At 42.2% G+C, this 23,707-nt stretch overlaps 2 protein-coding genes across 4 annotated transcripts in view; one reads left to right on the top strand and one right to left on the bottom strand.

Moving 5' to 3' along the window:
• cutc (cutC copper transporter homolog (E. coli)) overlaps positions 1-3,666 on the bottom strand; it is a 10,196-nt gene extending 6,530 nt beyond the window's left edge. The window contains exons 1-3 of one of the 3 annotated variants that reach the window (XM_014199125.3): positions 3,577-3,666; positions 2,158-2,310; positions 1,915-1,985 (exon numbers count right to left, since the gene is read on the bottom strand). In XM_014199125.3, the coding sequence (XP_014054600.1) occupies positions 1,915-1,984 (70 nt within the window). In that variant the 5' untranslated portion in view covers position 1,985; positions 2,158-2,310; positions 3,577-3,666. Of the gene's footprint in view, positions 1-1,914; positions 1,986-2,157; positions 2,311-2,497; positions 2,624-3,576 lie in introns of those variants that run through there. The other 2 variants (XM_014199116.3, XM_014199107.3) reach the window with 2 other exon arrangements.
• On the top strand, positions 2,462-23,707 carry cox15 (cytochrome c oxidase assembly factor COX15). The gene is made up of 9 exons (XM_014199095.3): positions 2,462-2,650; positions 15,755-15,936; positions 16,170-16,292; positions 16,898-17,084; positions 19,197-19,364; positions 19,449-19,530; positions 21,429-21,583; positions 21,827-21,940; positions 22,077-23,707. The coding sequence occupies exons 1-9, from the start codon at positions 2,576-2,578 to the stop codon at positions 22,206-22,208; spliced, it is 1,218 nt and encodes a 405-aa protein (XP_014054570.1). The 5' UTR covers positions 2,462-2,575; the 3' UTR covers positions 22,209-23,707.

Genomic DNA, 23,707 nt, shown 5'->3' with positions numbered 1-23,707 from the left:
CTGCGTTCATCCACCTCTGGCCTGCTGGCCCCCTTACCTCTGAGGAAGCACAGTTCCCGCTCAGCCCAGTCAAAACTGTTCGCTGCTCTGGCACCCCAATGGTGGAACAAGCTCCCTCACGACGCCAGGACAGCGGAGTCAATCACCACCTTCCGGAGACACCTGAAACCCCACCTCTTTAAGGAATACCTGGGATAGGATAAAGTAATCCTTCTAACCCCCCCTTAAAAGATTTAGATGCACTATTGTAAAGTGGTTGTTCCACTGGATATTATAAGGTGAATGCACCAATTTGTAAGTCGCTCTGGATAAGAGTGTCTGCTAAATGACTTAAATGTAAATGTTGTGCAGCCTGGATTCGAACCAGGTACTGCAGTGACGCCTCTTGCACTGAGATGCAGTGTCTTAGACCACTGCGCCACTCGGGAGCAGATTGGTGTAGGGTCTACCTTTTTAACTCGGCAAGTCAGTTAAGCACATATTCTTGTTTACAATGACGGCCCACGGTGTGTAGTGATGATCAACTACATACCGCGCCCGCCAAGTTAAGCCACGCGAGAGCTGGGTTCAATAGGGTCTGGCTTCAGACATGTGTGCTAGCTAGCTAGCGTTGTACATGCTAGCTAGCACACGCTAGCACTACCTAGTTGTACTCCTACAAGTACCCTCAATGACAGTGAGTGCCACTATAACCTTCAACCTGGCATTTCTGCTTTCCACAACAGCACTGTAGTTCCACCAATCTGTCTTAGTCTCTGCATATGATACATCATGACTGATTATATATCTCAACCTCTCTGCACCTGGTATCCACCGAATGCTGCACTATGTTCCCCTCCACAATTACAACACTTAACCTTCACATTGCTCCCACATATTCACCATAATCATGTTCCCCCACACTTGGCACATATTTTCTTTCCTTTACACTGAACAGCTACATGTCCCATTCTTTGACACTTAAAACACAGCAATGGGAATGGTGACAAATTCTCTGACATTGAAACTACGGAATCCTATCTGTACTTGTCCAGGCAAAACCTCAAACCTCAGCAGCACTGATACGCTTTCACATCTTTGACCCTTTTTCCTACTGATCAACCTTTTGGCCTCAATCACTGCCTCCCTTCACATTAATATATTCTATGGACATAGATATTGGAACCCCAGCGATGACTCCCTCAACCTAGCATAAGCACCAGGGACATGGCTTTTAATCTTCTCTTTTTTTATTGGCAGGATCTTCCCTTGCTGAGCCGGACTACCACAAAATATTATCAATCTACCTTCAACGAACCGGGCTAGTTTGACTTCACCTCGCTCTTTCTCTACGACATTGGTTAGTCGGATGTGGTGTAAATGAGGCCTTGTGGTCTCACCAAACACCATCACCACTTTCCACTCCAACACATTATTACTTGTGCATCTGACCTTGGCCTTCTTTATGATCGCTCTTCTTCCTTCACCCTCATCCTCCCGCTCCATAGCAATCAGAACTGACACCAATATTGTTCGCATTCCAGCACAGCTGTTGCTTCTCCAACCTTTCCTCCATGTCGTCCACAGTACTGGCTGCCATTTCCAACCCGAGCGTGTTGTCAAGACCTTTCTCACACTCAAACAAGGGCCAGCCTTATCATGTTTTTGATGAGGTAAATAACATTTAAACTGTTTTCAGCGTCACAAGTCTACTCCTCTTTGGCAAGCACACACCCAACCCTAATCTAATCTAATGCACCTGATTCTAATAATTAGCTGGTTGATAAGCTGAATCAGGTTAGTTACAGCTGGGATTGGATTGAAAACCTACAGGAAGGTAGCTCTCCCGGAACAGTATGGCAGAGTCTTGGTCTAAAGTCAACTTCACTTAGGGGAGGTTAGTTTACACTATAGCATTACAGCAGCATAGCCTACCTCCCCTCTCGGCGTTGATGGCAGACTCCACACTGTCCACACACACCTCCATCAAAAAGCCCTCTGCCATCCTACACACACACACACACACACACACACACACACACACACACACACGGAGAGAAATATTGTTTCCATGAAATGCCAGACTGGTGTAACGTTACTCAAAATCAATTCACACAGCATATGTCGACAAATACCAAACTTTTATGCTATTTCAAGTTGACGTCCGTGTTCACCTACCCGTCAACCAAAGATTTGTATTACTAGCTCCTTGTTCTGTGTGCGCGTCAACTCTCCACCGTTTCAGCCTTCACTAGTAGTCAAGATCCAACCCTTCATTCGGCCATTGGTCACGCTCATCTGTTTTGCCCTATCTGTGATCGATTAATCGTCCTGGTGAAACGTCAATCATAGAAAGAGTTGATTGAATATGGGTTTTTAATCCACAAGTATCAATACATGTATGTTTGTGATGTTAAAAATGTTTTAAATAGTACAACTGTAAAATGTTATTTGCGTAGCCTCGATGTGACGTCAGAGGTCAGAGTTGAATTGCATGGCTCTGTTAGGAAACACTTACGGTTGTGTAACGTTTTTTTTTTTTATCGATGCCCCGTCTTCCTACCGCTGTTGTGTGAGAGGACCATTTTAAATAAGGATGCTGCTCCCTTCGTTACGGACGTTGGTGTCGTGTGGCTGTCGAAATGCTGGGAGAGGATTTCAGCAGAGCAATGTAAGTTTTGGAAATGGGCTAGCTAGCAAGTTGCTAACGTTATCATGACTGACTAAGCTGTATCATGTCGGGAAAAATGGTCATATCATGACGTCAGTGATTTTCAGGTCGGAAAGTCGGAGCTCTAGAAAGATGCCCGATTTCCCGACTTGGAATTCTGGGTTGAATGACCGTTCAAAACTATTGTTCCCAGGCGGACCTGGTTTTTCCACGGAGTTCCCAGTTGTCTTGAACGCACTGAAATCGGAGTTTCGAGTTCCCTGTTTTTTTTGAACGCGGCATAAATTTCACTCCAAGGTGAAGGAAGCATACAGTAGATGCGGTAACTAAAGAGGGCAATGCAGACCGTGGGGTATAGAACAAGGACGCTCGATTGAAGCACATTAAACAACTCTAATCTAACAAACTGGATATTCGTCATGATTGATGTATTGTAACACGCCCACAGTGTGGTTACTAAACTCCAATTTGGATATGTGGCTGTTTTTCGCTGCATAACATTTAGAAGTTGTTCCTTTTCACATTTAGAAGTGACTGCTAAATGCTAAGTCCAGTTCATATAAACTGGTAACATAGCTAGCATACAGAAATCGGTGCTGGTAGGCAGTCGTTTTTAACTGCAATGCAGTTGATTGGTGACGATTACATTTATGGGGTCATTTTCACGCCATATGTATTGAATTCCAAATAAATTAATTGTTAACATGAAAAATAGAGTTGAGAATGTAAACATATTTTCGAGGACGGGTTAAATAATGATGTTGGAAGCAAAAACTTGTTAGCAAATCATTTTAAAGCGAGAGCAAAACTCTGTGACATGATTAAAAAATATTTGAAAACGAATGCAAAATCGTTTTCGGTTAAACTTTCCCAGCAATCAATCCTATTGAATACATTTTGCCTACGCCCTTGCCTGCATGTACTACCTTTTGGTTGCGCCACTCGTATCTTTGCTTTCACTGCCAGTCTTTTCGATTGCGAGTTTTGTCGTTATTTTTCCGTGAAGGGCGGGGTTTAGAGGGAAGCGTAGACAATGAGTCTCCATTGGTCCGCTAGTTTTGGAGTGACGGTTCGTCTTAACCCAATCAAATGAACATGATAGACAGGCTTTTTTCTTCTATTGCCTACTTAAGTAGACGGTCTGACTTCACCTCTTTAGGGTTTTTAGCTAACGTATTTCAAAATTGTCAGTCACTGGTCAGTAATGTACGGATATTAGAAGCATGTCTATCTAAAACATTTAATGACAAACTATCTAACGACTTGGTTAAACATATGAATTACCTGTTGTACAGGTGTGTATGGCAAACCAGTTACCAACACCTGCGCCGAACGTTACGTTGTGCAACAGGTAATTCATATGTTTAACCAAGTAGTTAGATGGTTTGTCATTAAATGTAATGGATAGACATGCTTCTAATATCCGTACATTATTGACCCATGACTGACAATTTTGAAGTACATTAGCTAAAACGAGGTGACGTCAGACCGTCTACTTAAGTAGGCAATAGAAAAAAAGCCTGTTCAGGAGACTCCAAGATGGCAGCTTGAGCACATGCTTCCTTCTGAGCTCTGCATACCAAATTTTTGGACACATAGTGAGAAAAGTGTATTATTTTGAACTATCAAATTAATACTTTGCTTGCTAAAAATACCAGGTTATTGATGATTTAAGATTATATTTTCCAAAATGTGACAAAGAGAAATCTTGGCTACCTCCTCGGCTAGCAATGCTCAGGCATCATCCAATGTTATTATACAGGAGGTAAGTGCTTTGATTGACAACTGCCACAGCTATACTGGCCTGACAGACTGAGGATTTTCCTTCTTTGCATATAATCCCACGCAAACCTCCAGCTTCCAAGAAAGGCATGTTTGAACTGGGCCCAGATGCCACTGGCAATAATGATGTTATCGCCACTCTTTCCAGGCTCATCAATGCAAGGCTGATGCCATAGAGAAAATGGTCAGTGACAACGCAATGAAATAGAGGGCTTAAAAACAGTTGACTTTGCATGCATGGAAATCAAGAATGTTAAGGTCACCCACATCGAAAGCGTGTCAAAAAGGAGGGAAAGATGGACTTGTACTGAAGAAGAATCGCGGAACTCGAAAGATACTCCAGACGGTGGATTCTGAGACTATGGAGTTCCCGAGGCAGATGGGGAGAACGTGCGGCAAGAGACCATCAAAGTCTGCCAAGCTATCCTACCTAAGGAGAAGGCTAAGCTAGCAGATGTTGTCGACACTACATTGCCTCGACACGAGAAGGCAGGGTGACTCCAAGCCCAGAGGTGTCATTCTCCAGTCCACATCACGGATCTACAGGGATGCCACTTGGAAAGCAGCCAAGAAATCTACCTTCCTACGTGACAGCAACCTGCGGTTTGCTGAATACCTCTCGAAGGCAGACAGAGAAAGGAGAGAGAAACTGTGGCCAGCTATGGAAAAAATCACGAAAAAAGGGGAAAGGGGCTTACTTCATCAGAGGGCGCGCTTTCATCAACGGATCCGAAATCAACGTTCCTCCATGAGGACTGTCAGACTGTGCCTGGTGATCAGCATAGGCTACCTAGATAGCTAGCTCTGTGATCAGATCCCACTCCCGGCTCTAAGGTTATTTAACTTTCATTCTAACTGCACAGGACTACTGGAGTAATGGATATTTACTATTTGATTTGTTCTCTGACTTCTGATATTTTTATCTGCAGTATAGGCAAGCTCTTTTTAAAAATCTTTTATGCTAAACTATTCTCACTCAATCATTTATATCTATATGGTGTGCAATGCTGGTTTCTTTTCATTCTGACTCGATTTGCGATTGTTGTTTAGCTTGTAGTACTTTCTGTTCTGTATTCCACTTTGTCGTTGTCTATAGTTTCACTCAATAAAGCTAGGGGGTTAAGAAATAATGTAAAGCGGAAAGCCTTATTTTTATTTGCCAAACAGCTTAAAACAGATTTATGTTTTTTTCAAGAGTCTCATTCAGTTTCTACCGATGTCAACTTCTGGAGATCTCAGTGGGGAAATTATGTATGGCTGTCATGGTTCTGAACGCTCTGCTAGAGTTAATACTCTAAAGAATAATTTCAATGGAAGCTTTTTTCACTCTGACTGTGACTCTTTTGGTCACTTTCTTTGCCTTGTTATTAACTGCAACATTATTATTATTATCACCAACATTTATGGTACAATTCCATACTTGAAAATGATCAGTTAGTTGAATCTTTGGAAAAGTGTATTCTCCATTGGCTAACCAAGTTCCCTAATGCTTTACTTATAGTAGGTGGGGATTTTAATATTTCTCAGAATAATTTAATTTATAGATGGCCTCTGGGACAGTCCAATTCTACGAATACAAGTTTGAGGCAGTTTATGGAAAGGTTTGATATTATAGGTATTTGGAGAGTAAAGTTTCCTAATGACAAGTCTTACCTGGAGTAATAAGGCACACTTCAGACAATCAGGCATACATTTTTGGCTGGTGTCTAAATATTTTGATTAACAGGGTAGTTCTGTTAACATCCTTGCCACTCCCCTTACTGATCAGAGCTATTTATATTGACATTCAACTTTTAATCTCTGATTATGGTCTTGGCAGAGCATCCTACTGGAAGCTTAATAGCTCTATTAAAACATGAGTTGGTCAAGATGGAGATAAACAATTTAATCACACACTTCTGGAGCAAAGCTGTAAATGCCAATTCATACAGTATTAACTGGGAGATTTTTAAATATGAGGTTGGACAATATTTATGAAACTATGGGAGTATTCTTGCCAAGAAGAGGAGAGCTGAAGAAGTGTAATTACAAATATCACCTGTCTTGTTCAAAAGCCTGTTGAAAGTCTCTCAGAGGAGGATAACACAAGTTGGAGGATATGTATTAACTTAAAGCAGAGGGAGCCTTTGTCAGATCTAGGAAGAAATGGCTAGAGGGTGAACAAAATTCATATTTTTTTCAGGTTAGAAAAATACCACTCTAAAAATAATACAATTCAACAATTAAATGTTAATTTTCTCATCACAGATGATCCCAAATTAATCTAACTTTAGTTGCAACTTCTACAGTAATTTATATAGTTCTAAGTTTTGTGAGGTTTCCTCAACTCTCTTTTTTTTTTACTCTGGGGAATGTGAAATGAATTGGGGAGGCTGAGAAGGAACGGTGTGATGACCCTATTATAGTTGAAGAGGTAATTTATTCTATTGAACACCTTAAAAATAATAAGTCTCCTGGGACTGATGGTATATCTGCTGAGTTTTACAAAACTTCTCAACAGTTAGCCCTATTTCTGTTGGAGGTCTTTTCTGAAAGCATTGCAAATAATGCTTTCCCACCCAGTTTGACTCAAGGTCTGATTACATTAATATCTAAGCCCAAGAAAGACTTGCTTCTCCTCAGTAATTGGTGTCCAGTCTGTCTGCTCAATAATGACTACAAAATATTAGGCAGTATTGGACTCAATTATATAAGAGACCCAATCTGGCTTCATGAGAAATAGACATATATCTAATAAGATCCGACTGGTGTAATTGGCATTACCTTATTGACTATTCTGATCTAATCATCGAAGATAGTTTTGTCTTCTTAGACTCTTATAAAGCCTTCGATACATTGGAACATGCATTTCTATTTCTCTCCCTTGAAATTTTGTTTGGGGGAATTATTTTGTTGTACTATTAACTATGAATGGGAACAGTTCCATTACATTAAAGCATGGCATTTCTCCTAGATTTGATTTGAAAAGAGGAATTAGGCGAGGTTGCCCAATTTCGCCTTACCTCTTCCTGCTTGCAACCCAACTTCTTACAAGTTCTGTTAAATCCAGCAATATAAAAGGGATCTCTATTGCTGACAGAGATATTATCATAAGTCAGCTTGCAGATGACACCACCCTCTTTTTGAAAGATGCTGACCAGATTCCTAGAGCAGTCGATGTGATAAATATTTTTTCCAAAGCATCTGGTCTTTGCCTAAACCTTAAGTGTGAATTGTTTGCTGTTAAACACTGTGATACCCTCTATATGCAATGTTCCAGTCAAGGAAAAAGTAACATACCTTGGGATTACCGTATCTAAGGATCAACAGGAAAGATGCTCATTAAATGTCATACCTATTATTGAAAAAAATGAAAAGAAGATGAACCATAGGTTGCGAAGGGATTTATCCTTGAAAGGTTGAGTATTGCTTTCTAAAGCTGAAGGTATTTCAAGCCTTACTTATGCAGCCCAGTCCCTACAAGTATAGGTAAAGCGGTTGTCCAGATGTTTTTCAACTTCATCTGGAAAAATGGTTCACATTATATTAGGAAATCTGTCGTTATGAACACATATGAATATGGTGGTCTCATTTTTTTCATAATAATGCTTTTAAGATAAATTGGGCTAAACATTTCTTAAAGAATCCTACTTCAATTTTGAATTTCATCCCTCATATCTTCTCCTATTTTGGTGGCTTCAATTTCATGTTACTTTGTAACTATACTGCTCAAAAAAATAAAGGGAACACTTAAACAACACATCCTAGATCTGAATGAAAGAAATAATCTTATTAAATACTTTTTTCTTTACATAGTTGAATGTGCTGACAACAAAATCACACAAAAATAATCAATGGAAATCCAATTTATCAACCCATGGAGGTCTGGATTTGGAGTTACACTCAAAATTAAAGTGGAAAACCACACTACAGGCTGATCCAACTTTGATGTAATGTCCTTAAAACAAGTCAAAATGAGGCTCAGTAGTGTGTGTGGCCTCCACGTGCCTGTATGACCTCCCTACAACGCCTGGGCATGCTCCTGATGAGGTGGCAGATGGTCTCCTGAGGGATCTCCTCCCAGACCTTGACTAAAGCATCCGCCAACTCCTGGACAGTCTGTGGTGCAACGTGGCGTTGGTGGATGGAGCGAGACATGATGTCCCAGATGTGCTCAATTGGATTCAGGTCTGGGGAACGGGTGGGCCAGTCCATAGCATCAATGCCTTCCTCTTGCAGGAACTGCTGACACACTCTAGCCACATGAGGTCTAGCATTGTCTTGCATTAGGAGAAACCCAGGGCCAACCGCACCAGCATATGGTCTCACAAGGGGTCTGAGGATCTCATCTCGCTACCTAATGGCAGTCAGGCTACCTCTGGCGAGCACATGGAGGGCTGTGCGGCCCCCCAAAGAAATGCCACCCCACACCATGACTGACCCACCGCCAAACCGGTCATGCTGGAGGATGTTGCAGGCAGCAGAACGTTTTCCACGGCGTCTCCAGACTCTGTCACGTGCTCAGTGTGAACCTGCTTTCATCTGTGAAGCGCACAGGGCGCCAGTGGTGAATTTGCCAATCTTGGTGTTCTCTGGCAAATGCCAAACGCCCTGCACGGTGTTGGGCTGTAAGCACAACCCTCACCTGTGGACGTCGGGCCCTCATACCACCCTCATGGAGTCTGTTTCTGACCGTTTGAGCAGACACATGCACATTTGTGGCCTGCTGGAGGTCATTTTGCAGGGCTCTGGCAGTGCTCCTCCTGCTCCTCCTTGCACAAAGGTGGAGGTAGCGGTCCTGCTGCTGTGTTGTTGCCCTCCTACGGCCTCCTCCACGTCTCCTGATGTACTGGCCTGTCTCCTGGTAGCGCCTCCATGCTCTGGACACTACGCTGACAGACACAGCAAACCTTCTTGCCACAGCTCGCATTGATGTGCCATCCTGGATGAGCTGCACTACCTGAGCCACTTGTGTGGGTTGTAGACTCCGTCTCATGCTACCACTAGAGTGAAAGCACCGCCAGTATTCAAAAGTGACCAAAACATCAGCCAGGAAGCATAGGAACTGAGAAGTGGTCTGTGGTTACCACCTGCAGAACCACTCCTTTATTGGGGGTGTCTTGCTAATTGCCTATAATTTCCACCTGTTGTCTATTCCATTTGCACAACAGCATGTGAAATTTATTGTCAATCAGTGTTGCTTCCTAAGTGGACAGTTTGATTTCACAGAACTGTGATTGACTTGGAGTTACATTGTGTTGTTTAAGTGTTCCCTTTATTTTTTTGAGCAGTGTATATCCACAGTAAAAGGAGTCCTATGTCGATCAGCAAGGAAGAAGCAAGGAAGAAGCCACTGCTCCAAAACCGCCATAAACAAATCCAGACTACGGTTTGCAACTGCACATGGGGACAAAGATCATACTTTTTGGAGAAATGTCCTCTGGTCTGATGAAAAAAATAATAAAAAATAGAACTGTTTCACCGTAATGACCATCGTTATGTTTGTAGGAAAAAGGGGGAGGCTTGCAAGCCGAAGAACACCATCCCAACCGTGAAGCACGGGGGTGGCAGCATCATGTTGTGGGGGTGCTTTGCTGCAGGAGGGACTGGTGCAATTCACAAAATAGATGGCATCATGAGGCAGCAAAATGATGTGGATATATTGAAGCAACATCTCAAGACATCAGTCAGGAAGTTAAAGCTTGGTCGCAAATGGGTCTTCCAAATGGACAATGACCCCAAGCATACTTCCAAAGTTGTGGCAAAATGGCTTAAAACCTCTCTAGGCTAGGCGGGACGAATTCGTCCCACCTACGTAACAGCCACTGCAAGCCTGTGGCGCGATTTTCAAAACGTTAAAAATCCTATTACTTCAATTTCTCAAACATATGACTATTTTACAGCCATTTAAAGACAAGACTCTCGTTAATCTAACCACACTGTCCGATTTCAAAAAGGCTTTACAACGAAAGCAAAACATTAGATTATGTCAGCAGAGTACCAAGCCAGAAATAATCAGACACCCATTTTTCAAGCCAGCATATAATGTCACCAAAACCCAGAAGACAGCTAAATGCAGCACTCACCTTTTGATGATCTTCATCAGATGACAACCCTAGGACATTATGTTATACAATACATGCATGTTTTGTTCAATCAAGTTCATATTTATACCAAAAACCAGCTTTTTACATTAGCATGTGACGTTCAGAACTAGCGTACCCCCCGCAAACTTCCGGGGAATTCGCTAACATTTTACTAAATTACTCACGATAAACGTTCACAAAAAGCATAACAATTATTTTAAGAATTATAGACCTCCTAAGACCTCCTCTATGCACTCGATATGTCCGATTTTAAAATAGCTTTTTGGTGAAAGCACATTTTGCAATATTCTAAGTACATAGCCCAGGCATCACGGGCTCGCTATTTAGACACCCGGCAAGTTTAGCACTCACCATAATCATATTTACTATTATAAAAGTTTGATTACCTTTTGTTGTCTTCGTCAGAATGCACACCCAGAACTGCTACTTCAATAACAAATGTTGGTTTGGTCCAAAATAATCCATCGTTATATCCGAATAGCGGCGTTTTGTTTGTGCGTTCCAGACACTATCCGAAATAGTAAAGAAGTGTCACGCGCATGGCGCAATTCGTGACAATAAAATTCTAAGTATTCCATTACCGTACTTCGAAGCATGTCAACCGCTGTTTAAAATCAATTTTTACGACATTTTTCTCGTAGAAAAGCGATAATATTCCGACAGGGAATCTCCTTTTCGGCAAACAGAGGAAAAAATCCCAAAGGCGGGGGCGGTCGGGGTCACGAGCATAAGCCCAGTGTCCCTTGATCGGCCACTTGAGAAAGGCGATAATGTGTTTCAGCCTGGGGCTGGAATGACGACATTCTGTTTTTTCCCGGGCTCTGAGCGCCTATGGACGACGTGGGAAGTGTCACGTTAGAGCAGAGCTCCTTAGTAAATGATAGAGATGGAAAAGAAGTTCAAGAAATGGTCAGACAGGCCACTTCCTGTAAAGGAATCTGTCAGGTTTTGACCTGCCATTTGAGTTCTGTTATACTCACAGACACCATTCAAACAGTTTTAGAAAATTTAGGGTGTTTTCTATCCATATGTAATAAGTATATGCATATTCTAGTTACTGGGTAGGAGTGGTAACCAGATTAAATCGGGTATGTTTTTTATCCAGCCGTGTCAATACTGCCCCCTATCCTAAACAGGTTAAGGACAACAAAGTCATGGTATTGGAGTGGCCATCACAAAGCCCTGACCTCAATCCCATAGAACATTTGTGGGCAGAACTGAAAAGTGTGTGGGAACAAGGAGGCCTACAAACCTGACTCAGTTACACCAGCTCTGTCAGGAGGAATGGTCAAATTCACCCAACTTATTGTGGGTAGCTTGTGGAAGGCTACCAAGGCAATACCCTGAATTAGTATTTGGTATCATTCAAACTTCTGACCCACTGGGAATGTGATGAAAGAAATAAAAGCTGAAATAAATCATTCTCTCTACTATTCTTCTGACATTTCAGATTCTTAAAATAAAGTGGTGATCCAAACTGACCTAAGACAGGGAATATTTACTAGGATTAAATGTCAGGAATTGCGAAACACTGAGTTTAAATGTATTTGGCTAAGGTGTATCTAAACTTCAGACTTCAACTGTACAATATACAGTATATATTGTACTTCAAACTGTATATTGTACTTCACATTACTCTCTGGTAAACACACTATGTCAAATAAAATCTGTGTATTTGCACAGGATACAGGTGTAAATGGTACAGTGAAATGGTTACTTGCATTAGTAGCGATATCAAAAACAGAAAGTGTCCAGATAAATATTTTATAAATGTTTTATAATTATTGAACTTGTCTTAATTGATGGGTCATATGAAGGAAATGCTATAACCACCAACATTTAGCTAAGTGGATGGGTCACTATTGTCTAGACATGTACCCATGTTCATGAAATATAGTAGATGGCTGTAATCACCCCCAGACACACCTGGCTAATTTGATGGATCATGTAATCATCTGGTGAAGTGGAGTCTTTTCTTTAGACATGTAGCTAGTTAAACAATGACCGGCATAATCCCAACTCATACTACTACCAATACAAACATAGCTGTAGTATGAATCTGCAGGTAGGTAAAGCTAACCAACTAGGTTCAATGTTAGCTAGCTAACATTAGGCTATAACTAGCAATGCAAGTGGATTTCTGAGTCGAATAATATTACTACACAGATCATACATGTAACGTTAGCTAGCGAGCCAGCAAGCTAACGTTCGCTAGCTAGCTAACAGTATGCTTTAACTTGCAATGAAAACTAAATTAGAAATTATAATATCTGAAAATGTAGCTTGACTCTTATCCATATACACAGACGATCGCTTCACGGCAGACTGGAACCATTTAACTATGTTTTGTTTGTAGCTACATCTTGTTTGGCTAGCGTTGTGTCAAGTCACTCCGGTTCACACTGACCATGGCATGTGCAGAAAGTAGCCCATCACTTTTTGCTACTGATCTGTCGATAGCGCCTGCTAAATTCGGGGCATCAATGTTGGTGAGAAAAGTAGCAAACCTTTTGTAATTCTCAATGGCTAACGTTATATCTTTGAAAAACGGCGCGGTAGAAAGGACTATCAACACATACTGAACAGCTCACGTTATAGACAGAAGCGGGCTACATGGCAGACCAATCCTCCAAACTCATCTCCCGGCATGTCCAGCCCATCCATTATCTTGTGGAATAGACATCGGCTGGAATGCGGTTTTAACCAATCAGCATCCAGGATTAGACCCACCCATTGTATAATTAAGCAATAAGACCTGAGGGGTGTGGTATATGGTCATTATACCACGGCTTAGGGCTGTTCTTAGGCACAACGCCCTTAGCCGTGGTATATTGGTCATATACCACAAACCCCAGAGGTGCCTTATTGCTATTATAAACTGGTTACCAACATAATTAGAGCAGTAAAATAAATGTTTTGTCATATCCGTGGTATACGGTCTGATATAGCACGGCTGTCAGCCAATCCGCAGCATTCAGAGCTTGAAACACCCAGTTTATAATCCCGGTATATCAGCACAGTAGAATTCAATGGATAAAGTTCATTCTTGCATGTTCTATGTTTGCGCTGCCTTAGAAGCATAAGTCTAATTGAAAACGTTGTCATTGTTGAATTCTATTTTCAAAATAGCAAGCCAGGACCGATGGTTTGGTTAGCTAAACTAGCAGGTTTGTTTTGTTACCATGGCAATGTGCTAGCTACTTCAATGAATGTTGAACACATTTCTACCTGAAAATGTATTAAATTATAGCCATTGTATAAAAGGATTAATCAACTCGGCACTCTGTCTTCTCTCAAAAATAATGGTACTCTGGAAAGGGCAATTTCATGAATATTCATGAGTCTCGACATAGAACCCACCGTGTGATTGGTTGAGCCTTCTTGAGTGCGTGACGTCACACAGATGCTCTACAAAGCCTTCTGTTTAGCAAGCTCGTGCCACCGGCAAATTGTCAGAAATTGTCAGTCATGTTTTAGTAAGGGTTCAGAGAGACGTCACGCAACCAAGAGGGCTAAACTAATCACCCGACAGATTCTATGTCGTAACTCATGAAATTGCCCCCAGCCTTCCTACGAAAGGAATTTTAACTTACCGCATCCTATAGAGATCCTATTAAATACTAGAGGGGTTATGTCATAAACCCTAAAAGTTCCATAATGGGGTGAAAATGGGAGCCATCTTGGTCAGGGAGAAATCCAAAACCAGTCTAATTGGAATGAATGGCAGTAGAGGCATCCCACCTAGAAAAAATGTTGTAAAGACAACTGCCTGACATCCAATCTACGCTCAGTTTTGGTTGAAAGTGAAAGTTAAAGGACACAATTTTCAGGTCGTGGTTTCAATGACTTGAAACAATTTAATTTCAATATACTTGTTACCTATACGCATGGACGCAGTATAAAAAATTATTCTATGAACAATTTTATTAACAATCATACATCACTCCAGTATTTTTTTACAACATTCAAGTGCTAATTGTTTTTATTCCACTGTTGAAGAAGCATGACTCAAATCATCATACCTACTCATATTTCAAACATCCAGCGTGACAAGACATTTTTCCATGCCTCACTATTAACTTAATTATTGCCAATACATATTAAGAACGTTTTTTATTCTTATTTTGACCTAATTTTCAGGTCATGTAACATTTAGTCATTATTATTTATGCAACCAACTGATAATTGTTTTGTACACTTATATTGTTTACCAAAACAAGCTGGACATTACATCCGATTCTTACTCTTTTAATCAATGGCATCAACATATTTCAAAACCAATGAACTGACCAATCAACCGACTGTTGCAAAACCAATGAACAAATATGTGCAAAAACAACACATCCTTGTCCATCTTAGTATGAGAAACAAGGGCCTCCCGAGTGGTGCAGAGGTCTAAGGCACTGCATCGCCGTGTTGAGGCATCACTACAGCCTGGGGTTCAATCCCAGGCTGTGTTACAGCCGGCCGTGACCTGGAGTTCCATAGGGCGGCGTACAATTGGCCCAGCGTCGTCTCGATTAGGGGAGGGTTTGGTCGGGGGGCTTTACTTTGCTCATCGTGCTCTAGCGACTCCTTGTGGCATGACTCGACCTTGCAGGGATGAGACAAGATCACATTTTGATATCACGAAATTGGGCAGAAAAAGGTGGTAAAAAAATAAAAGGCGGTATACATTCATAAAATTGTCCATGGTATGTACTGAGTGTACAAACATTAGGAACACCTTCCTAATATTGAGTTGTACCCCCTTTTGCCCTCAGAACAGGCTCAATTTGTTGGGTCATGGACTCTGTAAGGTGTCAAAAGCCTTCCACAGGCCCATGTTGACACCAATGCTTCCCACAGTTGTCAAGTTGGCTAGATGTCCTCTGGGTGGTGGACCATTCTTGATACACATGGTCAACTGTTGAGCGTGAAAAACCCAGCAGTTTTGCAGTTCTTGACACACTCAAACCGGTGCGCCTGTCACCAACTACCATACCCCGTTCAAAGGCACTTAACTTTTGTCTTAGCCATTCACCCTCTGAATGGCGCACATACACAAACTTTAACCTGCCTCCTCTCCTTCATCTACACTGATTTTTTTTTTAAAGTGAATTTTAACAGGTGACATCAATAAGGGATCATAGCTTTCACCTCGTCCGTCTGTCATGGAAAGAGTAGGAATTTCCTAATGTTTTGTACACTCAGTGTATAGCTGATGGTCTAACATCCCTCTCTTCCATAACAACAGCGGACTCCTCATTTGCGGCAATGGCTGGCGAAGAGAAGCCAGCACTCCATCACAGCAGAGGCAGGAGTCAACACAGCTCCAGCTACAGTTCCCAACGCGGCCACCAATCGGATCCTCGGCCGATGGCTGTTGGGCTGCAGTGGACTGGTGGTCGGGGCAGTGGTTTTGGGTGGTGTCACAAGGTAATGCAACACATCATGGAAGTGAAGCGATGTATTATGTACTGTAGTTGTAACCACATTGGTTGGATCTTCAGTGTTCAAGGGAATTACAACTGAGAATGGGTCTACTTTGATTTAATGTGAGATGAAAAACTTGGAGCTGCAAGACCTAGCTAGTTAGCTGTAATGGTTGTGAAGACGACTCCTACGTAATGTATTGAGAGATCCTGTTTGTGTGTGTTCTCCCTATCCAGGCTGACGGAGTCAGGGCTCTCAATGGTAGACTGGCACCTGGTGAGAGAGATGAAGCCTCCTCAGACTCGGGCCGAGTGGGAGGCTGAGTTTGCCAAGTACCGGCAGTTCCCAGAGTTCAAAATGTGAGTGCCTGGCCTGTATGTATAAGTCTTGATAGTTAGGCTACCTCAAAGTCTACATCAACAGAACATGTATAATTATGTTTTAAAGGGATACTGGGAGATTCTCCTGTTTTTTCTACTTAGTGTTTGATGAACTCGTGGATACAATTTTTTTGTTTGTCTCTGCGTGCAATTTGAAGGAAGTTAGCAGTAGTTTTGCGAGCCAATGCTAAGTGGTGTTAGAGCAATGACTGGAAGTCTACAGGTACGCTAGCATTCTTCCTCTGACTTCCTTCATACTGCACACAGAGACATGCAAATGGTATCCACAAGTTCATCTGATTTTAGAATCTTGCAGTATCCCTTTAAGAACCTGTTTCTGACCTTTCTAAGATACTCGACAGTGGTGTGAAAATGCTCAATTTATAGCTGCCTTAGAAAATAAGTCCTCCAAATGTCCTCTTAAAATGCTAAAGGAATTAACTATCTCAAACCATTGGTTAGATTTAATTTCACCTGGGAATCACTCTAAAATAGCAAGCCTTTCTGTCAAATATAGCTTGTTGCAAACGACTTTTGACTACTCATCTCATTGTTGACTCACTGTCCACTCTGTTTTTCTCCAGAATGAACCATGACATGACTCTACCAGAGTTTAAGTTCATCTTTTACATGGAGTGGGGCCACAGGATGTGGGGCAGGCTGGTAGGGCTGGCCTATGTCCTCCCCACCATCTACTTCTGGAAGAAAGGCTACTTCAACAGATCTATGAAGGGACGTGCACTGGGACTCTGTGGATTTGTCTTCTTTCAGGTAAGCGAGTAAGGGGGGGGGGGGGACGGGGTATAGTTCAACAAATTTATGATGGGATGCGCACTGAGACTCTAGATTTTGTCATCTTCCACCTATGGAGGAGGGTTGGAGGATGAAGTGATGGAGAGGGAGAAAAAGAAAGTGAGAGCGAGCACACGATAGTTCAACACAGATAGGGACGTATACTGGGATTTGTTTTCTTCCAGGTGAAGAAGGATGTGATTGAGGGTGAGGGAGGGAGGGAGTTATTTTATACTTGCCCGGGTTGAACCTGGAACGGGCGAAAGCGGGGAGGGAGGAGTGCCCTTCTCAAATCGAAAAGTAATCTGCGCCACTCGGTCATGATGTCAACAAGGCAGCATGGTGTATCGTCCAGAAACGTACATCTCTTTTCCATAAAATAAATGCTGGAATTGAACTCATTTTCATTGGGGAGGCATGTAAAACGTGTTCACTTTGCATGGGAAGACACAGAATCTTACTAATTACAACATGTGCCTAATTCCGCCACTTTGTTTTGAGCCGGCTTCGCCATCAGACAGAGCATGGCAACTGACTCACACTCAACACAGCCTGGTTCCACATCGAATCCAATCAACTTTCAGCCGGTGCAAAACATGCCTACACGGGCGCCCGGGCGAGATTAATCGAACCCCCTCAGAGTGAGAGGGAAAGGATAGGTCAACCGATCTATGAAGGGAATGGCGGCGTACTGAAGCACTGTGGATTCGCAGACCTGACAACCTGCAGGCATTTTGCGTATCATGCACACAATTAGAGGTAAAAATATGCTGGTACAAAAAACTATAAAATATGCACAAAAAAAATATTGCTTATTGTTGGCACGTTGTGGTTTTTGACTCAACCGTCTGAAGTTGGAGCTGAGCCAATCAGGGGGGCATCTCATATTGTATGTGTTAGTCAAGCACATATCCACAATTCTTTTGTAATTTGCTCCTTAGCTAAGGCGACATTATGACGAAGGTAGTTAGCTACAGCGGTTAGTCAACTAAGCGAAAAACGTTCTTGCCCGCACGTGCTTTATCTCTGCAACGGTAGCGAGGCCATTGATGAGTAACGTGAGGTGTTGCCAAAGTTCAGTGCGCATCGCTGCGTGGATGGAAACAAACATGGCAGATACCGTCCTTCAGAGAGCTATGTTAGACTGTTAAAGATTTAGTAGGCTTATGTTAGTTAATCGGTTCTTGATCTGTCCTCTTGATACAGCTGTATGTCAACAGTAGGCTGCAAATGATGTGATAATAGTCAGTTCACCAATGTCAACAAGGCATGTTGAATGAATGGGAGCCTAGTAGTCAGACCTAACTTGATGGATTAGGTCAGGGATGGAGACAATGACTGAATAAATGAAGATGATGGAGCTCTGAAACAAGCTCATATAGACCTAGTTCAGTTGCTTCATATTCTAAGTAACCTACAGTACGCTAGACTTCAAGATGGTATCCAGTCATTTAATTATTCCGAATTTTCTCCCCAACAAAATGTAAGAATAAGACAATTTATATTTTCACTAGACTATCCACATAAAAACACCTATTAATTAGAATAATAATTACCACTAAATGTTACCTATGAAAGTGTCATGGAGACCACCTTAATTTCATTAAATATCAAACACAAGGCTTTTGCTATAATTTAATGCTGACCACCTCTGGACCTCCCCCCTACCCAACCTTAGGCTTACATCAGCACCACCTTGTCTGAAAATCCTAGGGAGAGCCCTGATTGTACATTTAAACGTATTTCTAGTTAGCTACTGAAGAGCAGCCAATTACCTAGTACCCATAACTCTATAGCCTACCATTCCTACCGAGGCAGTCTTCTGCCAACATCATTATTAGGCAAAAAAAGGTGCATTTGCCTATGACTTGAGCAGTGTGAGTGTCGCTTGCGCAGTTGTGGGGACCAGCCACGATGCTGAAGTGGTACTCATACAAATTATTCAAGATTGGCAGGTCTGGATTTGCCTCTTCCAGATGATACAGTACACAAATGTTCTGGGACTGTCTGAGAACCTAATTTGTACATGGCTTCTACAGTCTTAAGTTGTCTAAAATGGTTTCCCCATCTCTTTCCATTCCCTTCTTGTAGGGCCTCCTGGGCTGGTACATGGTGAAGAGTGGTCTGGAGGAGAAGCCAGAGTCCTATGATGTCCCCCGAGTCAGTCAGTATCGCTTGTCTGCTCACCTAGGGTCAGCTCTGCTGCTCTACTGTGCTAGTCTATGGACTGGACTCACACTGATGGTCGAGCCGCACAAGGTACTGAAACACGCACACACGCGAAAGCTCAAACTTTGCATATTAATCATGTTTTGAATCCGTGTCCCCTTCCTCTACTCCTAGTTGGCTAATACTAAGCGTCTGAACCAGCTGAGGGGGTTTGCTAAGGGCACTGTAGGATTGGTCTTCCTCACTGCACTCTCAGGTAATGGTGTGTGCTGTGTGTGCCAAAGTGGCGGTTGTAGCAGGTTTGGATGTGCATTGTGTATATACAGTGCCTTCGGCAAGTATTGAGACCCCTTGACTTTTTCCACATTTTGTTAGGTTACAGCCTTATTCTAAAATTGATTAAATCATTTTTTCCCTCATCAATCTACACACAATACCCCATAATGACAAAGCAAAACAGGATTTTATACATTTTCGCTAATAAAAAAAAGAATATATTACATTATGTAAGTATTCAGACCCTTTACTCAGTACTTTGTTGAAGCACCTTTGGCAGCGATTACAGCCTCAAGTCTTCTTCGGTATGACGCTACAAGCCTGGCACACCTGTATTTGGGGAGTTTCTCCCATTCTTCTATGCAGATCCTCTCAAGCTCTCAGGTTGGATGGGGAGTGTTGCTGCACAGCTATTTTCAGGTCTCCAGGGATATTCGATCAGGTTTAAGTCCGGGCTCTGGCTGGGCCACTCAAGGACATTCAGAGACTTATCCCAAAGCCACTCCTGCGTTGTCTTGGCTGTGTGCTTAGGGTCGTTGTCCTGTTGGAAGGTGAACCTTCACCCCAGTCTGAGAGCTCTGGAGCAGGTTTTCATCAAGGATCTCTCTGTACTTTGCTCTGTTCATCTTTGCCTCGATCCTGACTAGTCTCCCAGTCCATGCCGCTGAAAAACATCCCTACAGCATGATTCTGCCACCACCATGCTTCACCTTAGGGACGGTGCCAGGTTTTCTCCAGATGTGACGTTTGGCATTCAGACCAAAGAGTTCAATCTTGGTTTCGTCAGACCATAGAATCTTGTTTCTCATGGTCATTGTAAATAGTGTTTGGCCAATATTCCATTAGACCAATTTACCATAAAGGCCTGATTTATGGAGTGCTGCAGAGATGGTTGTCCTTCTGGAAGGTTCTCCCATTTCCACAGAGGACCTCTAGAACTCTATCAGAGTGACCATCGGGTTCTTGGTCACCTTCCTGACCAAGGACCTTCTCCCCGGATTGCTCAGTTTGACCGGGCGGCCAGCTCTAGGAAGAGTCTTGGTGGTTCCAAACTTGTTCCATTTAAGAATGATGGACGCCACTGTCTCAGCTCTACAGACAATTCCTTTGATCTCATGGCTTGGTTTTTGCTCTGACATGGACTGTCAACTGTGGGACCTTTATATAAACAGGTGTGTGCCTTTCCAAATCATGTTCAGTCAATTGAATTCACCACAGGTGGACTCCAATCAAGATGTAGAAACATCTCAAGGATGATCAATGGAAACAAGATGCTTTGTCATTATGGGGTATTGTGTGTAGATTGCTGAGGATTTTTATGTGTTTAATACATTTTAGAATAAGGCTGTAACGTAACAAAATATGGAAAGAGTCAAGGCTGTGATCAAATCAAATTTATTTATTTAGCCCTTCTTACATCAGTGATGAGACCAGTATTGTAAGGCTGTGATGAGACCAGTATCGCAACTTTTTCCCAAGGGAAAAATAAATAAATGTGACTCTGGATGACGACAGGGCGGCAGGTAGCCTAGCGTTGGGTCAGTAACCGAAAGGTCGCTGGTTCGAATCCTCGAGCCGACTAGTTGAAAAATCTGTTGTTGTGTCCTTGCTTCTGTAAGTCACTCTGGATAAGAGCGTCTACTAAATGACAAAACATTTAAATGTAAACATAATGATGCTTCCAACATTAGGGCTGTTTTCCTAAAGACTTTAAATACGCTTCATATTTTGTTTTCTTGCCACGATACCAATGCGTATCGCCATGCTGGTATCGTCCCGTCCCTAGTTTTGTTTCCTTGCCACAATACTGGTATCATCCCAGCCATAATAACCCTAACATGACTGACTATGGTGTGTGTCCGTGTTTGTGTGTTACAGGTGCGTTTGTAGCAGGGCTGGATGCTGGGTTGGTGTATAACTCGTTCCCTATGATGGGAGACAGATGGATCCCTGACGACCTTCTGGCCTTTTCTCCAACACTCAAGAACTTCTTTGAGAACCCCACCACTGTTCAGTTTGACCATCGGGTTCTGGTACATAACGCACCCAGCCTCGTTTTATTAATCTGATTTCTGTTATTTATGTAGGTTATTGATTTCGCACTTCATACCTTTTACAAAACAATGCAGCTTACGCTCATGCATGCATACATTTTCGTATGGATGGACCCAGCGGCAATCGAATCCATAATCCTGGCGTTGCAAGCGCCGTGCTCTACCACCTGAGCCACAGATGACCACTAAACAGTAACTGTTACTCCCTGCCTCTCCCTCCAGGCAATCTCGTCTCTGACGGCCATCACAGGTCTCTATATGTTCTCCAGGAGGATGATGCTACCTAGGAGAGCTAAGATAGCCATATCCTGCCTTACAGCTATGGCCTATGCGCAGGTACACACACACACACAGTACGTCATACACGAATGCTTTCTTTTACACTGATGCTTTTAAGTCTGTGAGGGGAGAGTGTTTTTGAAAATCAGTATGTACAATGGGTGTTAATTTGTCCCTGTGTTTTCATCCTCAGGTTGCCCTGGGCATCAGTACCCTGCTTCTTTACGTGCCCACTCCCCTGGCAGCGACCCACCAGTCAGGCTCTGTCGCCCTGCTCTCATTGGCCATCTGGGTCCTCGCAGAGCTCAGGAAGGTGGCCAAATAGATGCCCACTTTGCCATGACTCGAACAGGCCTCCAGAGACAAACCAGTCCAAGGAAGAAAAAAAAAAAAAGATATTCACAAGATGTTCCAGGAAAAAAGAGAGGAGAGAAGAGAATCATTCTATAAAACAATGGTTTGGGTCTTTTGATACTATGTCGGGGAACTTCTATGTTGCAAAGCTGCAAGCTCCTTCCAAGGGTTTTAAGTTATATCATAACATTAAAATTAAGTCATATAAAGGTTGTTTTGATTGATGAAATGGCAAGAATGTTCAAGCTTATTTTACTACATTTTTCCCCTGCAGTGCAGTGGTTGGGCCAGGAGGTGAGTCGCCTGTAGTTCAGAAATCTCACTGAAAGGCATTACTGTAGCTGACGACAGATGTAATTTCAATGTCACTAAATAGTGACTATTAATAAACTGAAATTGAATTGAGCAGAACGGCCACAAATTCAGTTCAGCTTTCCAAGTTTGAAAACAGATTCTGCTCCGGCGGGAGAAATCAATAGGTGACTATCACAGCCAATCACAACACTGGCGGGTAAGTAATACTGTGAAACACTGATTCCACTGTTAGTGGCAGACATATTATGGACATTTTCTGAAATTATATTGCAAAAATTCTAAAAAGAAATCCTATGTCGGCACCTTTTAATGCCTTCAGAAAGTATTCATACCCCTTGACTTATTCCACATTGTTGTTACAGCCTGAATTTCAAGAAATAAAAAAACTCATCCATCTACAGTGCATTCTGAAAGTATTCAGACCCCTTCACCTTTTCCACATTTTGTTACGTTACAGCCTTATTCTAAAATTGATTCAGTCGTTTTTTTACTCTTCACACTACCCCATAATGATAAAGCAAATACAGGTTTAGAAATGTTTGCACTCTCCCCTCACATATATAAAAAAACGATCATATTTACGTAAGTATTCAGACCCTTTACTCAGTACTTTGTTGAAGCACCTGTTTTAATTTTGTCATTATGGGGCATTGTAAATTCAGGCTGGAACGCAAAAGTCAACTGATCATTTTAAAGGCTTGCATACAATAATTACATAATACTAACGGGGACATAGGAAGTGTGTGTGTGTGTGTGTGTGTGTGTGTGTGTGTGTGCCTTTTGCTTCTGAAACGGACAGGACATGAATGCTTTTGACTTATTGAGTTGTTTCTCATCCTTTGACTTCTGTCTGTTTCTGCTGATCAATGCACTGCCTCTTGATTTTTCTGTATTTTCATACTGGGGTGAATATTAATGCTTGCGGTAACCACAGATCTCGGATCAGTTGCCCAACCCCCCCAATCCTTACCTGAACGATTGAGGTATACCGGCATGTCTGAGCCAGGATCAGTGGCTGGAGGGCAATCTTTGTATGTTAAATAATGTATTATATATTGCTTTAGGGCGTGAGTGTCTGTGTGATAAATACATATGGAATCTTGGGTTTGTTTTGTTACTCGAGATGTCTTTAAATAAAGGCAATGTTAGACCATA

Source organism: Salmo salar, chromosome 01 (assembly GCF_965601325.2).
Source record: "Salmo salar chromosome 01, fSalSal1, whole genome shotgun sequence".
NCBI lineage: Eukaryota > Metazoa > Chordata > Actinopteri > Salmoniformes > Salmonidae > Salmo > Salmo salar.
The sequence above is the reverse complement of the archived record's forward strand: the minus strand, read 5'-3'. Positions and strand labels throughout refer to the sequence as shown.